This window comes from Sinocyclocheilus rhinocerous, unplaced genomic scaffold, assembly GCF_001515625.1.
Source record: "Sinocyclocheilus rhinocerous isolate Xijiao unplaced genomic scaffold, SAMN03320098_v1.1 scaffold161, whole genome shotgun sequence".
Lineage (NCBI taxonomy): Eukaryota > Metazoa > Chordata > Actinopteri > Cypriniformes > Cyprinidae > Sinocyclocheilus > Sinocyclocheilus rhinocerous.
In genome coordinates, this window is record NW_015627226.1 from 1,085,694 (window position 1) to 1,100,321 (window position 14,628).

Below are 14,628 nucleotides of genomic sequence, written 5' to 3' on the forward strand. Positions count from 1 at the left end.
ACTTTTAGATAAGGCAATAATAGATGGCACTCGTGGTGGTAGTTAAACAAAGGTATATTTATTGCGTTTAAACGTGAATATGTCTATGAAAGATTGTATTACTGTACTGTGATAAAAGAGAATCACAATGCTGAAAAAGCATTTTCAGAAACAACGTTTGGATTTGAAATCAAAATAATGGATAAATGTTGTGTTTGTGGTAAACAGCCGCGGATCAGGAGCGGACTGCAAATGCGTCCTGTGCGAAAGCAAAATGAGTCCGTGCTGCTTCTGCACCGCATACACATACTGTATACGCACTGCAGACAGAGCACGTGTGAACTTGACGCGACAAATCTAGTTCAACATCTGAGGCAATGCCACAAAGAGCTCTATGACCAATGCATGGCAAAAAAAAATCCTTGGACACGGGATTTTTTTTCTTTTTTCTGCCATTTGTCTATTCTAGAGACATTTTGTTACACCTTTACTTAGTGATTATTTTGCCTTATGTCTGTTCTAGAGACACGTTACAGCTTTTTGATAAAGCTATAATTGGTTTTCTTTTGGAAATATGTTTCAAATTCACACAATGCATTAATGACTGTAAAGCATGTCTGTGTGTGTCAAAATCGTGATTAAAATCGAAATCGCAATATTGATCAAAGAAATCGCGATAGTTTTTTTTTGTCCATATAGCACAGCCCTAGTCAGAACATGACATTTCACATTTGTGAGTTCTTTGGACTTTTCCAGTCTTTTTTTCCTTAATCAAAGAAACATCTTAATAGAAAAATTTATTTCTTAGTTTTCTGCATGTTCTAGTGAGTGATTATTTTTTCAAATCAAGAAACAGGTTTGTGTTTTGCCTGACTTTAATTAGATATGAATATCCCGTATTTCTGCCACAATACAACGGTGCAGTTATTGTTACTACAGTAAATCCCTGGTAAATGTTGGCGATTTGTAGATTGAAAAGCCTTCTGACCATATTGTTGTGCACAGTGTTTCTCCTGTTTGTCAGTGCTGTTTCATCTGGCTTTAAACTAGTGTAAATCACTGAGTCATTTGTGTTGTTGGCTGAATTTAAGCGCTTCACACTGGATCTCACAGCATTGTTTAGTGGTCGTGTGTAGTGCTGTTTCGTTCCGCTTTTGGTGCATAAACTTTGCATCGAACGTTTATTGAACTCATTATCGTTTTATAGATGAAAATTAGGGCTGTGCGATTTTTTTTATTTTTTTTTGACAGATATTGCGATTGCGATTTGATTTGCGATTTTAAATTTGCAAAGTCAAGCTTCAGCTCAATATTGTCAATAATGTGCAGCACAGTATGGGTATCATTACCCTGCTGAAAAAAAAACAATAGAAACTATCACAGAAATTCTTATAGTTTCCATTAAACCATTACAAAATTCCTTTTTGTTTTGGGCATTATTCCAATAGGAATTACTGTTGTTCTATTGGTTGCCATCTGCCAGATTACATCCCACCAATAGAATCCATCAAATAGACACCATTATAGTTTACATTAAAACCAAACAAATTCCCATTATAACCCTGAAATCCATTACATTTTTTATTGTGTTTTGGGAGGGGTTCTATTGTTTTTTTTTTCAGCAGGCAAGATTATAATGGTATAACTACTTTTACAGAATTAACTTAATTTCACAGAAAATATTTGTTTATTTTTTATAAATAAAGAACTGTATTTCTTAAGTCAATTATTAAAGTATTATATATGTTACATAGGCTGATTTATTCCTTTTAAGTATTTGGGATTTTAAGAGCAAGTGGAAAATGTGCTGAATGTTTCATTTCATCCAAGTGAAATTAGCAAGCAGTTAGACTGAATTTACATTCGTTTTAAACGCGGAGCCAGGCGCGAGTCGACACAGGTTGCGCGCGTGCGTCAAGCCTCATCCATACTGCCAGATGTACTCGTGGAGACTTGCGGTGCGGAGCCGGGTGCGAGTATAAACCAGCATTACGAGACAGAGCGCGTGAGTGCGGCAAGCATGAACAGCTCGTCCATGACGCGGGATTCGCGCCGCATGGGGCAGAGAGGAGCGAGTATGAGAAGCATTCACAGACACAGGCTCGTCAGGTGATCAGCTATTGATGTTTTTGTTGTCATTTGAGCTGTATTTGCTGAACTCCATGTTTGTCTGAATGTTATTAGTGTCTGTATCTTTAATGTTTCTTTCCCAAGTTTGAATGTCTTACTCCTATAAAAAGCCTCTTTTGTTCCCTTTTAAATATAATAAATGAATAATACTCTTACTTTTGAAATGAGCTAATGAAATAATCATTCATTAGCTATGTCTTAACATGTCATAATTCATATGGATTTAAAAAATACCATAATCATTCATTATTTATTCTCTGGGAAGTCTGCAAACCTTTATACTACTTTAAAGGGATAGTTTGGCCAAAAAATGAAAGTTCTGCCATAATGTAAATTCAAACCTGTGTGGCTTTCTTCTGTGGAACACAAAAGGAGATATTTTGAATAATGTACTGGTCACTCTTTTACTTGCAATTCCAATAGGGACTGGAGCTCTGAAGCTTCAAAAAGGACACAAAAGCACCATAAAAGTATCATGAAATTGCTTCATGTGATTTGTGTGCTGTAATTCAAGTCTTCTGAAACCATATAATAATGTTGCATGAGGAAAAGACTGAAGTTTTTAGTTGTTATTCACTAAAAAGGTCTTGACATCAGCCTTCAAAACCCAAGTCTTCTTTCATTGTAATTGGAAAATTGATTTTTTTTTAAATGCAAGCAAATGATTGTTATTTTCTTTTGCTTTCAAAAGAATTTTGTAACAAAAAAGGGTAACGAATATAGTTCAGTGGCACCTTTTTTATTTTAAATCTTGACAGACTCTATCGAAAAGCCCATTTTGGTTCAAAGTATTTTTTGAAGTATAATATATTTTGTTGTAACTTTACATTGGCCTCTCTGATCTAAAGTGCATCTTGTATGCGTGTGTTTATGAATAGATAGCTGATTTTGGCTTATCTAAATGGCGCCAGCTCTCTATCACTAAAGGGTCCGGCTCCAAACCTGCCGAAATGGGAGGCACAGTCATTTATATGCCACCTGAGGAGTACGAACCTTCCAAGAACCGCAGAGCGGATGTCAAATATGACATGTACAGGTCAGTTTCTGTAGATTTTATAAAGCTTCCAGTTTTGACAGGATGAGTGAACTTCCTTCTGAGTTTCATATTATTTCTACTACAGGCTTTTAAAGTACTGCTCTTTCAGTTCCTGTATTTTTCGGGGGGCATCCCCTTAAGACGTTCAGCTGTCCTTATAGCACCATGGTTCCAGTCTGTTGCTGACTCAGCAAAATTCCTGTCAGATGAGGGACATGTTCCACCCTTAATTTATCTCAAGAGTTCATATGGTGAGCCTGGAAATGTCAGGGAATTTTCAAAGTGATTTCCAGGCCTGGAAAAGTCAGGAAACATTTTTCTAGTTACTCTTATCTCTAAAATATTTTATCGACTAGAAACCTATAAAAGCCTTATCCAAGTTACAAGTGAATGGAAAAGTCATGGGAGTTCATTGATTAACAGATGTGCAAACCCTTTGATTGGGAGGGAGGAATATAGCAGTACAGGATATTGGGAATTATGGGTGGATTTTTATAATACTTTACCAATTTTCCAGAACAAAGAGAGAGGCTGAGAAAAAAAAACATTAACCAGTTTCTGGGTTTAATCATAGCTCACCAAAACTGCTCATGAAAGAGGGCTTTATTTTGTTCTTTCACTGCTGTGGTCCAAAAAGAGAAGTGATATAGAAACTAAATGTCAACTTGCCAACATATCTGAGGTTTTGTGATCTTAGTCAGAGGGCATGTTGAAATTATTACACTGATAGGACAGTGTGGTTTATCTCCAAAGGGGGATTGCCAGAAGTGGATGTAGAGACTTTACAGCAGCAGCGAAACCATTCTCTCATCTGTTCTGTGCTTCCTCTTTCAGTTACGCCATCATCATGTGGGAAGTGCTTTCAAGACGGATACCATTTGAAGGTAGGGTCCATTGGGTGATCATGAAATATAGAAAGTGTACCAATGGGTTCCATGACAGTCACATAGTTCATATGTCTTATGTCACATTCTGACTGCTCTTGAATGTGGCCCAAATGTGCGTGAACATCGAAAATAGTGAACAAAGCATTCTTTTTCATTTATTTTTTCATTTTCGCATACATATAAACATATCCAAACTTCTAAAATAAGGACAATTTTGACCTTATATGTTCTCATTTCTTATAACAACATACAGAATAAGCCAATATCTTAAACAAAAGAGGACAACCAATCTCCAGTAACAGATGAATCAGTAGCTTCAGCGTTACACAGGGCCCATATTCATGAAAATTCTTAGTGCAAAGAGTTGCTCCTAGTGACAAAATTCTCAAAAAACATTCTAATTTCCCATTAGAATTAAAGAGAGGATCCTAGTTAAGATAAAAGTTATTCACAAATCAATCTTAACCCTTAAAAGAGCTCTTAAAGGGTTAGTTCACCCCAAAATGAAAATTCTGTCATTAATTACTCACCCTCATGTCGTTCTAAACCCGTAAGACCTTCGTTCATCTTCGGAACACAAATTAAGATATGTTTGATGAAATGTGAGAGCTCTCAGACCCTGCATAGACAGCAACTCAACTCTAATGTTCCCAGGTCCAGAAACGTAGTAAGGACATCAGTAAAACAGTCCATGTGACATCAGTGGCTCAACTTCATTCTTGCGAAGCTACGAGAATACTTTTTGAGCACAAAGAAAACAAAAAATAACATAATTTATTTAACAATTCTTCTCCCCCGAGTTACGTCTTCCGCCATTTTGGAGAGTACGCAAGAACGTAATCGACATAATCAGCGTTGTTTACATTCGGGGGAGAAAGCGCACGTATGAACGTAATCAGCGTTGTTTATGCTTAGGAGAAAGCGTGCGTATGCGTTGTGATACTCTCTAAAATGGCGGAAGACGTAACTCGGGGGAGAAGAATTGTTGAATAAATTGTTATTTTTGTTTTCTTTGCGCTCAAAAAGTATTCTCGCAGCTTCGCAAAACTGAAGTTGAGCCACTGATGTCACATGGACTGTTTTACAGATGTCCTTACTATGTTTCTGTCTGGGAACATTACAGTTGTGTTGCTGTCTATGCAGGGTCTGAGAGCTCTCACATTTCATCAAAAATATATTAATTTGTGTTCTGAAGATGAACGAAGGTCTTACGGGTTTGGAACGACATGAGGGTGAGTAATTACTGACAGAATTTTCATTTTTGGGTGAACTATCCCTTTAAGGTTAAAAATTGTTAGGAGTAGGGAGGAGTAGTGTTGGGCGATATGCTCCATAGTCATATCGTCCTATCGTCAGCCTGTGAGATCACCAATACACAATATTATCATGCTAATTTAATTATTTACTTACTTAGTTTCATAGTCGGAGAGTGAACCAACTCCAGGGTAAGGCTAAAAGCAGCCTAATGTTAGTGTAATAATCTATTAACGAAATAAATAAAATATTTTTAATATGACTGAATTTGTATTTAATATAATAACAATTTAATAGAAACATTGTAAGTTACTAATTAACAATGCTTACATTTCCTCAGTTATTCAAACAGCAGCTACAGAAAACGAGCAAAGAACATCATCACTGACTTCAGTCTAGCACGAGTTTATGAACTATAAAAAACACTCCCGTTATAATCAGTGAAGCTATCTACACGGTGTTGAATAAATCTTATACTATAATTATAATCTCTTGTACAGCGATGATGGCCATTGCATTCATAAAGTCAACGGAATCGTGTGTGATTGGTTATAATGCGCAACACTGTAAAAACACGGAAAAATAAATATGATGGAACAAGTAAGCCCTAATATTAATTAGATGATATTACTAGCCTGATAATAATAATAATAATAGTCGTCTTGCTATCGTCAAAGTCTGTCACAACCAATCACAGTCTTCAAAAGAATGTGTCATACCTAGCAACAGGGTCAAACCCCGCCTCCTCACTAAGATGAAAGTTTTTGTCTTTTCCTTTTTCAGAGTTGTTCTCAGATTAGTTCCTAGTTAGACATTTTTAAGCTAAATTCTTTAAAAAAATGAGGATTCTTTGAAGCTTTAAGAATACGGGCCAGGGTCAATGACTCCAGTGATCTGATTTACAAAACCGTTGACGAATCGGACTGAATTGGTCTGAATTGGTCTTAGAAATTCCTGGGTTAACAGCTCACTCACACTCTTTCTGAGTGTTTCTTAATAAAGCAGACTGGAAATATGTTTACAACCTGACTGAATGACATTTTTATCAACAGTAACATGAAAAGATTTTATTCAAAGCATTTTATTAAAACATGCAAAAACTTCAGCCAAGAGACGTAGGCTCATTCTAGACTTATTGATTATTAATGCTAATTATTTTTGAGTTTTTTAAGTGACATTGTTATTTTAAGGCTAAATCCATTGAGTTCTCTTTGTGCACTCAAGACAAAAAAACAAAACAAAACCAACAAACATATATTTCATTTATTTAAACATTTGTGCATCACTGTGTTTGGTACAGAACTTTAATGTCGTCCTCTGAATGTAGCGATGGGAATATTATTGATCATGAACACTAATATCAGTATAAGGGGAAGCAACAAGCAAATAAGAACTGGAACACATAAGGCTGCAATACCCAGCCCAGTTAACTTTAATTAAGAAAAGGGCACAGTAAACAGCAGTATGCATCTACATATGGTTTTATTAGACTGTTGTTAGACCTTTTTCTTATTATGCCATTCTTAGACGATTCATAAAAATGTTCACGAAACAGTTGCTCTAATAATGAATGTGTCAATCAGACTGCTTAAAATCTGTCAGTCTAGTACTTGTCAGTACTGATATAGGCCTATAAACTAATTTAATCTCCTCTTATTCACCATTGAAATAATGCATATCTGTGATTGGTTACAGTTTGAAATGCCAGTACAATACCAAAACCAAGTTTTCATGAAGTTATAAAGACCTTCTTTGACATGGATGGAATACTGTACTAAAATACTCTGAAAGTTTTCCCTGCTTATTCTATTCAGTAGAAAACATACAGCGCAAACAACAGGCTTATTAAAGCTAACTAAAACCATAAAAAAATTCTGTTACTTCAAATAAAATAAATGTTGACTGAAGAAAAAAAAACACAATCTGATTTTATTTCAGCTAGTTGCCAATGCAAGGTGGTCACACTTTAGTTTGGGGGCCAGTTCTCACTATTAACTAACTATTAACCAAGACTTTTGCCTCAATAAACTCCTAATTTACTGCTTATTAATAGTAAGGTAGTTGTTAAGTTTAGGTATGGGGTGAATTAAAGGGGTCATATGACGTTGCTAAAAAGAACATTATTTTCTAATTATATTGCAGTATATGACCCCTTTAAGGGATCTAGAATGTGATCATGCAGAATAAGGCATTAATACGTGCTTTATAAGTACTAATAAACAGCCAAAATGCTAGTATGTCAAGCAACTAGTTAAAAGTGAGAATTGGTCCCTAAACTAAAGTGTTACCAGCAAAGTTTCTCGTTTTCATTTAGTTTAACTTGATATACTAAAATAACTAAGCTAAAACTGAAATGTAAAAAATAAAAATTTAATAATTTGCAAAAAAAAAAAAGTAAAATTAAAACTAAAATATAAAAATAAAAGCTCATTCAAAATTTTGAACTATACTACTATTTGAAACCAAAGTAACACAGCAACCAGTGAAGTCCGATTCATTGTGCAGCCCTACTCAATACTAAGCACATTTTGCTGTGTCATGTTTTTGATGCAAAAAAAGTCATGACACAGATTTCCTCTCATGGTCACTTCCTCCTCCATTTCATAAACTGCAGCCATCTGTCTATCCAGGCACCATTCCTCCATTCTCTGACACTGTCCTCTTGTTGTCTCTGTGAGCAGAGGCCACCAATCCCATGCAGATCATGTTCAGTGTTCTCCGAGGATCTCGACCCGACACGGGCCTGGACAGTCTGCCAGCAGAAATTCCCAGTCGAGAGACCCTCATTAACCTCATGACTTGCGGCTGGACCGCTAACCCAGATGAACGGCCCTCCTTTCTCAGTGAGTGTCAGCCTGTGCCCCACCTTTGACCTTTCCCCTGCTTTTCATAATCCCTCTGAACGTGTTTACTTCATGCTGTCACAATCCAATATGGTGACCTATTCTTGTGGATTGTTAAATATTTTAATTGTCTAACCACAATTCTGTCATTGGTCTCTACTGGCAATTTTGTCATCTCATAAAATTTGGTGTTACAGACAAGTAAAAATGTTGAGTTTCCCTATGATGATTTCTGTTTTGCAAAGCCTGCAACAGATCAGGGGAATGAGGAAATGACTGTGAATAGACAGAGAGAGCAGTGGGGTCATCTTCATGTGTCATTCATCTAGAATTGTCATTTAACCAGATAAGGTTTAATAAATGAGTAATTAAATCAAACATTGTGAAAGTCCAAATTCTTGATTTAGCCATTTATGTTTTTTTTTTTCAACATGTCCCATTAACAATAGACAATTTTTCTTCCTAGTAAGCAGCAGGCAACGTTGAGTAAGATCTTTTGGCACAGACCTGAGTTCTGTGAATATTTTTGATAAGAAAGTAGTCCCAAAAATGTTTTAAACGGTACTCAAGTCCACTTCAAATATTGATTTGGGGTACACATCATGTCAGCTCTAATATGGTTCACAATAGAGTTCTGCAGTGATTGTTTTTTGTAGGCCAAATCGGAAGTTAGCATCACCCTGGATCCCTTGACAAAAACCCAATGGGTGGCTATGAATAAATTATATGACCACAGTCACAACGTCACAACCATTAAACTTCTGACAACTCTTTTAGTCTTTATTTAAAAAAACGTATTTCCTGAAAGTTTGAGTTAGAAAAGTTTGGATAGTGTGTAGATGAGTTTACCTGTTCGGTGTGGTGACGTTTTTAATGTACCAGACAACCGCTGGAGTTCCATTTAGCTACTTGTTAGCAACCACCTTTTTCAAGACAAGTAAATGCTTAAAAAATCACTGATTGCTGATGTATTTTATATTGCAAATAAAACCTGAGCATACCTTGAGCTTGTGTTAACCACAGACCTTATTTCTGGCATTTTATCCAAAAACCCATACAAAAAACCTTCAGGAAAATTAAACTGGAAGTCCTAAAATGCTAACTCGTTTCAGCAATGTTTTGACAGTAGTGTTTTGAGATATGAGCCTGTTTATTCTGATGACGGATTGAGCAAGAGGGCATGATGAATGTGTAAAAATGACCATACATACATTTTGAATATATATGTTTATTGAATTATTTTGAAGTTTAATAGCTGCTTTGTCTGTACTGTACAGATTGTCTTATTGAACTGGAGCCCATGCTGAGAAGATTTGATGAGATTGATTTCTTGGAAGCAGTGTTGGAAGTGAAACGAACAAAGGTGAACCTTTAAGGGTTTAGACTAACTATGCATGGATGAACTATTGTTTTAATTCCCATTTTTGTCTAGATTTAGTTAGTGGACTTAGTTTGATGGCGTCTTCTCACTTTGAGGTCAAAAACAATCGAAAGTATATATAATTTCTTGTGCCTTCTTTCCCTCAGTATATGAGGCCATCAAGCTGCTACTCATCAACTCAAACAAATGAGAAACTAATCGAAGAAAAGATTGTGAAGGAGCAAAACGTCCCTTGGCCAGTAAGTTACTATGTTCTTTTTAAATATAAGTCCTGGGTTGTTGATGATTCAGCATTTAATCAGAGATGAGAATGGTCTGGCGAGTGTCTGAATTTCTTGTTCATGTTACAGGACAGCAGTTCCACATCCAGCTCTTCCCAGGAAGCAGAAATATCCCATCCTGGCTGCCTTACCATATCAAATCCCTCTCAAGGCAGGACTTATTTCTTCTAAAAGCGATAGATCACCCAAAAATGAAATTCTGCCATCATTTACTCACCGTCGTATTGTTCACAACTTGACTTAATTTCTTCCATGAAAACAAATTTGCTGGAATTGCTAAATGAGAAAATTTCATAGTAGGGCTTTTCACGCTTGAAATAGTTAACCCTGGGTAACCAGAATCCTTGGTTATTTTGTTTCACACTACTCATTCTTTAGCCCGGGATAACAATTATTTCTTTGTATTCATAAGCTCATGTTTCACACTGTAAGTTCGGTAACACTTTATTTTTAAGGTGTCCTTGTTACACATGTTACATGTACTTACTATTATAATAACAATGAATTATGCATAATTACATGCAAGTAACCCTAAGCCAAACCTAACCATATAGCAAGTACATGTAGTTAATTAATATTACTCAGTACTTAAATGTATTATTACACTGTAACAAGGACACCTTAAAATAAAGTGTAACCGTAAGTTCCTTGACTAGATGAACGAACACACACAACCTGTTTACATCAATGATCTAGCATTGCACATCCTCGTATCATATATTACTGACTGTGCTATCAAGTTTATCCTGAAAAGACTTTTTGGACTATAAAGGTACGAATAAACCGGCCTCTTCTTCACTCCAATTGACGTGTTTTTCATCACCATTTGACTTTTTTTTTTTTCCTCAAGCACTGAAACAAATGTTTCGGTGACTGTCCAAAGCATGTGAATATGGGTTGGGTGTCTGTTGCTTAGTATCTAGCTGTAATGTTGTAACACAGAATTGTTTCACACCGTACAAGTTTGGTGCTGATATGTGGGAGCAAACTCCGGAGCAGTGTTTCATAACAAACGGTTTTCACGTTCCTTTACTCTGGGGTTAAAAGCAGGGTTTAGATCGACGATAACCCAGGGTTGTCTTTAGGATCTTTACCCTAATGAGTAAATGATGACAAAATGTTGGGGTAATGTAATCACATGCACCTAATCTATTATTCTTATTTCCATCTGGTCTTTGGATTCTTTGAACTGGTTAGTTTATTGGTTCTGTTCTACATCATCAGGTGTGTCAGGTGCTCAGGCATCATTAATGTCCCTTCCACTTGATCCTCCAAAGCCTCTTGTGGACCACTGCTCTCGGAACAACCTCAGCCCTGAATACCAGACGGCGCAGCCCGTGTCCGACCTCAACATACCTTTCAAACCGCATGCGTCACAGAGTGAAAGTGACCTGGCTCCTGTCATACAACCCCTCACGCTGCAGCCACATCCACAAGGTAACCTGTTAGTGATACCTTGAACAGGACCAAAGCATCTGTAAGATCTTTTTCAAAGTTGCTATCAACTTTTGACATCCTCGATTCAGGCTCTCCTTAATGTGCTCTTGACTTTCCTTGCAGATTTTGTCACAGCATTGGACACTCAAGGTCTGGCGGCTCGCTGGATTGCTGCCCGAAGGGAGGATGTCGTGCGACAGATGACGGAGGCGTGTCTCAATCAGAGTTTAGATGCTCTGTTGTCCCGTGAGCTGCTGATGCGCGAAGACTATGAACTGGTCGTGAACCAACCCACACGTACTGCCAAAGTGCGGAAGCTTCTGGACACTTGCGAGCGGCATAGCGAGGACTTCTGCCGCGTGGTGGTGCGGAAGCTCCAGGACAACAAACAGATGGGCCTGCAGCCCTACCCCGACCTCAGCACCACCAGCCCTCCGCCTCCACCTTATACCATCCCCAGTGCCCCCTTCCTCTCCAACTCCTTCAACACCACACGAAACTTCTGACCTTCTCCCAACTCTCTGTGAGCTCTGGAGCTCTGTGAGTCCTTCTTTTCAGTTAAGGATGGTTCCTGTTCACATGCTCTTACATTTGTGCTGCTTGGCCGAAACGTTGTGTGCCTGGACAAGTGCTTTTGCCCCTGTGGTTAAGGTGTTGGTGCCTATGACTCACAACTTGAATGGTTGCATCGTACAAGACTGACTTCGGTCAAATAACCACTTGGCTTGTGTTGACTTCTGAGCTATACTGGTTGTTGGCGTAATGCCTAAATCCTTGTTGACAGGGACGCCTATTTATGCAGTACAGTGGTTTGACATTGTCACGTTTAAACCTTTATTCTAGCCATCAAAAGAATCTGGTTGCTGCTACTCGGAAAAGCAGTGAACCGCATAAGCAATCGATTCTATCTTGTCATTTGCACTTTCCATGCCAGCAAATTTAGTAAAATAGAAGACTTGAGGTAAAGTTCTAAAGACACACCCTCCTATAATGCCAAGAAACGTCCAAATTACTGCACAGTTGCATGTCTGGACTTGATGATGAACTCATGTGAATCAGCAGTTTTGTTTTTCCTTTTTGTAAACCAGTCCTTTTTTCCCACACTGGCACTTAGAGTCTGTCGGTTGTTTCGCTATGTGTCAGGGTTGGTAGACGTTTTGCAGATGTAGACCTTTGTCAGGGTAGATGCAGTTAAGTCTGTGATAGGTTGAAAGTTACAGTGTATTCAATGGGTTCTACACTAGAAAAGTCAACAAATACATCTTGAGAATTAGACATGACCTTGAACATTACGACAACACCAGCTTTTGAACATGTTGCATACTGTATATCGTGGTATATCTTTTTCATTTGCATTACTTAAGAAGTCCATTAAATAAAGTCCATTGGCACACCAGTAGTTTAATGGTTTGGCCACGAAGGGATAGTTCACCTAAAAATGAAAGTATTGTCATCGTCATCATCCTCATGTCATTCCAAACCTATATGAGTTTCTTTCTTTTGAAGAATGTTTTCGTCAGTGGGGTCCAGTGTCCAGTTTTTTTGGACCCCATTGACTTTTATTGTGCGAAAACATTCTTCAGGAGAAAGAAACTCATACAGGTTTGGAGGATGAGTAAAGACGACTTAATTTTTATTTTTATCCTTTTAAAACTATACTGAGTGCCAAAAAGTTAGCTTTGGCATGTTTGGATTTTTTTTTTTTTCTGAAGAAGAAGAATTTGTAGAATTGTTTTGTTTTTGTTTTTTGTTTTTTTTGCCCAGCTGCCAATGACAGACTGAACAAACCAAGCTTTGGATTTTTATTTATTTTTGAAGAATTTGTAGAATTGTTTTGTTTTTGTTTTTGTTTTTTTTGCCCAGCTGCCAATGACAGACTGAACAAACCAATCTCTCACCCTCACTGGTTTTTCCATTGAGCCAATCAGATGTTATTCTTTCCTTGTTTTTTTCTTTTGGTACAGTGACTACTGTAGCATCCTGTTCATAAGCAATATTAGACAGCACATTCGATGAAGCTGAATCAATCCAGGCTGAATAGGGTGGTACACTGGAGTCTACAATGATGAAGAAGAAGAATTTGTAGAATTGTTTTGTTTTTGTTTTTTGTTTTTTTTGCCCAGCTGCCAATGACAGACTGAACAAACCAAGCTCTCACCCTCACTGGTTTTTCCATTGAGCCAATCAGATGTTATTCTTTCCTTGTTTTTTTCTTTTGGTACAGTGACTACTGTAGCATCCTGTTCATAAGCAATATTAGACAGCACATTCGATGAAGCTGAATCAATCCAGGCTGAATAGGGTGGTACACTGGAGTCTACAATGATAGAATTCACACAAACTGGCTGAGGCCAACTTTACACACAAGCCTTTGCTTCTCGGTCATGTTTTTGATGTTCTCAAATGGCATGTCAGTCAAGAGCATTAACTCAATAATAAATAAGATAATCAGAGACCTGCTTATTGAACCATATGTAGCCCAGAGTTGTTCACACTTCAGCTTAGATAAGTTTCTCTTAGTTAGTATTGTGCCATCTACCGTATGTAGCCTAGTTTGCACAGGTGGTCATTGACCAGAGGTCATTGACTCCAGATGTAGCAGCAGACAGAGGTCAGTTTACAGCACTTTTAAAGGGGTCATATGATGTTGCTAAAAAAAACATTAATTTGTGTATTTGGTGTAATGAAATGTGTTTATGCGGTTTAAGGTTAAAAAAAAACATTATTTTCCACATACTGTACGACCGTTTACGTTTGTCCCCTGGAATGTCCTGAAATTGTTTTTGTTTTTTCATGTTTCCTTCTCTAAATTGCTCATGCTGTAGTTTTGGACTTGATTTCGATGCGAGTCGGATGAGCACCTCACCGATAAATACTGATCAGAAATTGAGTCAAAGTGCGAAACCAGTCTTGCTAAGTTGGTGTTTGATGTCATTGAATGGTTTTCAATGCAAGAATCAGATTTGTAGTTGCCATTTTCACTTTTTTGAGCTTTTTATTACAGATTTTTATGTTGACTTTCCACCATTTGGAACCATTTACAATATAAAGAGTATGGCCTGTTATTGTTTTGTATTTATTTATAGAGTTTCTTACATGCATCTTAAGTGGATTGTAATGGGTTGTTGTGATTTTTTTTTTATATATAGTTTTTAAAAAATATCACTTGTTTCTAAGTACTGTGCCGATCTGGTGATGCTACGAGGCTGAATGCATCTTTAGATTATTCAGAGGCTGAATATACTTTAGCACTCATCTCAGCAATATATCAGACAAATACTGAATTGCTTAATGGGCTTGTTAGAAAAAACTAACGACATTATTAACTGTCTTGATATTTACATTGAAAGATGAAGCTGGCGATTATGGTAAGGGGCGTTACATTTCCGATGCGTGCTTG

At 37.2% G+C, this 14,628-nt stretch overlaps 1 protein-coding gene and 1 pseudogene across 1 annotated transcript in view; both read left to right on the top strand.

The window, feature by feature from the left end:
* Positions 1 to 12,659, top strand: part of LOC107722215 (receptor-interacting serine/threonine-protein kinase 2-like) — a 17,845-nt gene extending 5,186 nt beyond the window's left edge. The window contains exons 4-11 of the mRNA XM_016530487.1: positions 2,988 to 3,145; positions 3,980 to 4,029; positions 7,968 to 8,129; positions 9,407 to 9,492; positions 9,657 to 9,749; positions 9,861 to 9,942; positions 11,016 to 11,228; positions 11,352 to 12,659. Of these exons, the coding sequence (XP_016385973.1) occupies positions 2,988 to 3,145; positions 3,980 to 4,029; positions 7,968 to 8,129; positions 9,407 to 9,492; positions 9,657 to 9,749; positions 9,861 to 9,942; positions 11,016 to 11,228; positions 11,352 to 11,734 (1,227 nt within the window). The 3' untranslated portion in view covers positions 11,735 to 12,659. The remainder of the gene's footprint in view (positions 1 to 2,987; positions 3,146 to 3,979; positions 4,030 to 7,967; positions 8,130 to 9,406; positions 9,493 to 9,656; positions 9,750 to 9,860; positions 9,943 to 11,015; positions 11,229 to 11,351) is intronic.
* The window catches only part of LOC107722508 (Y+L amino acid transporter 2-like), an 18,117-nt pseudogene continuing 15,215 nt past the window's right edge, over positions 11,727 to 14,628 (top strand).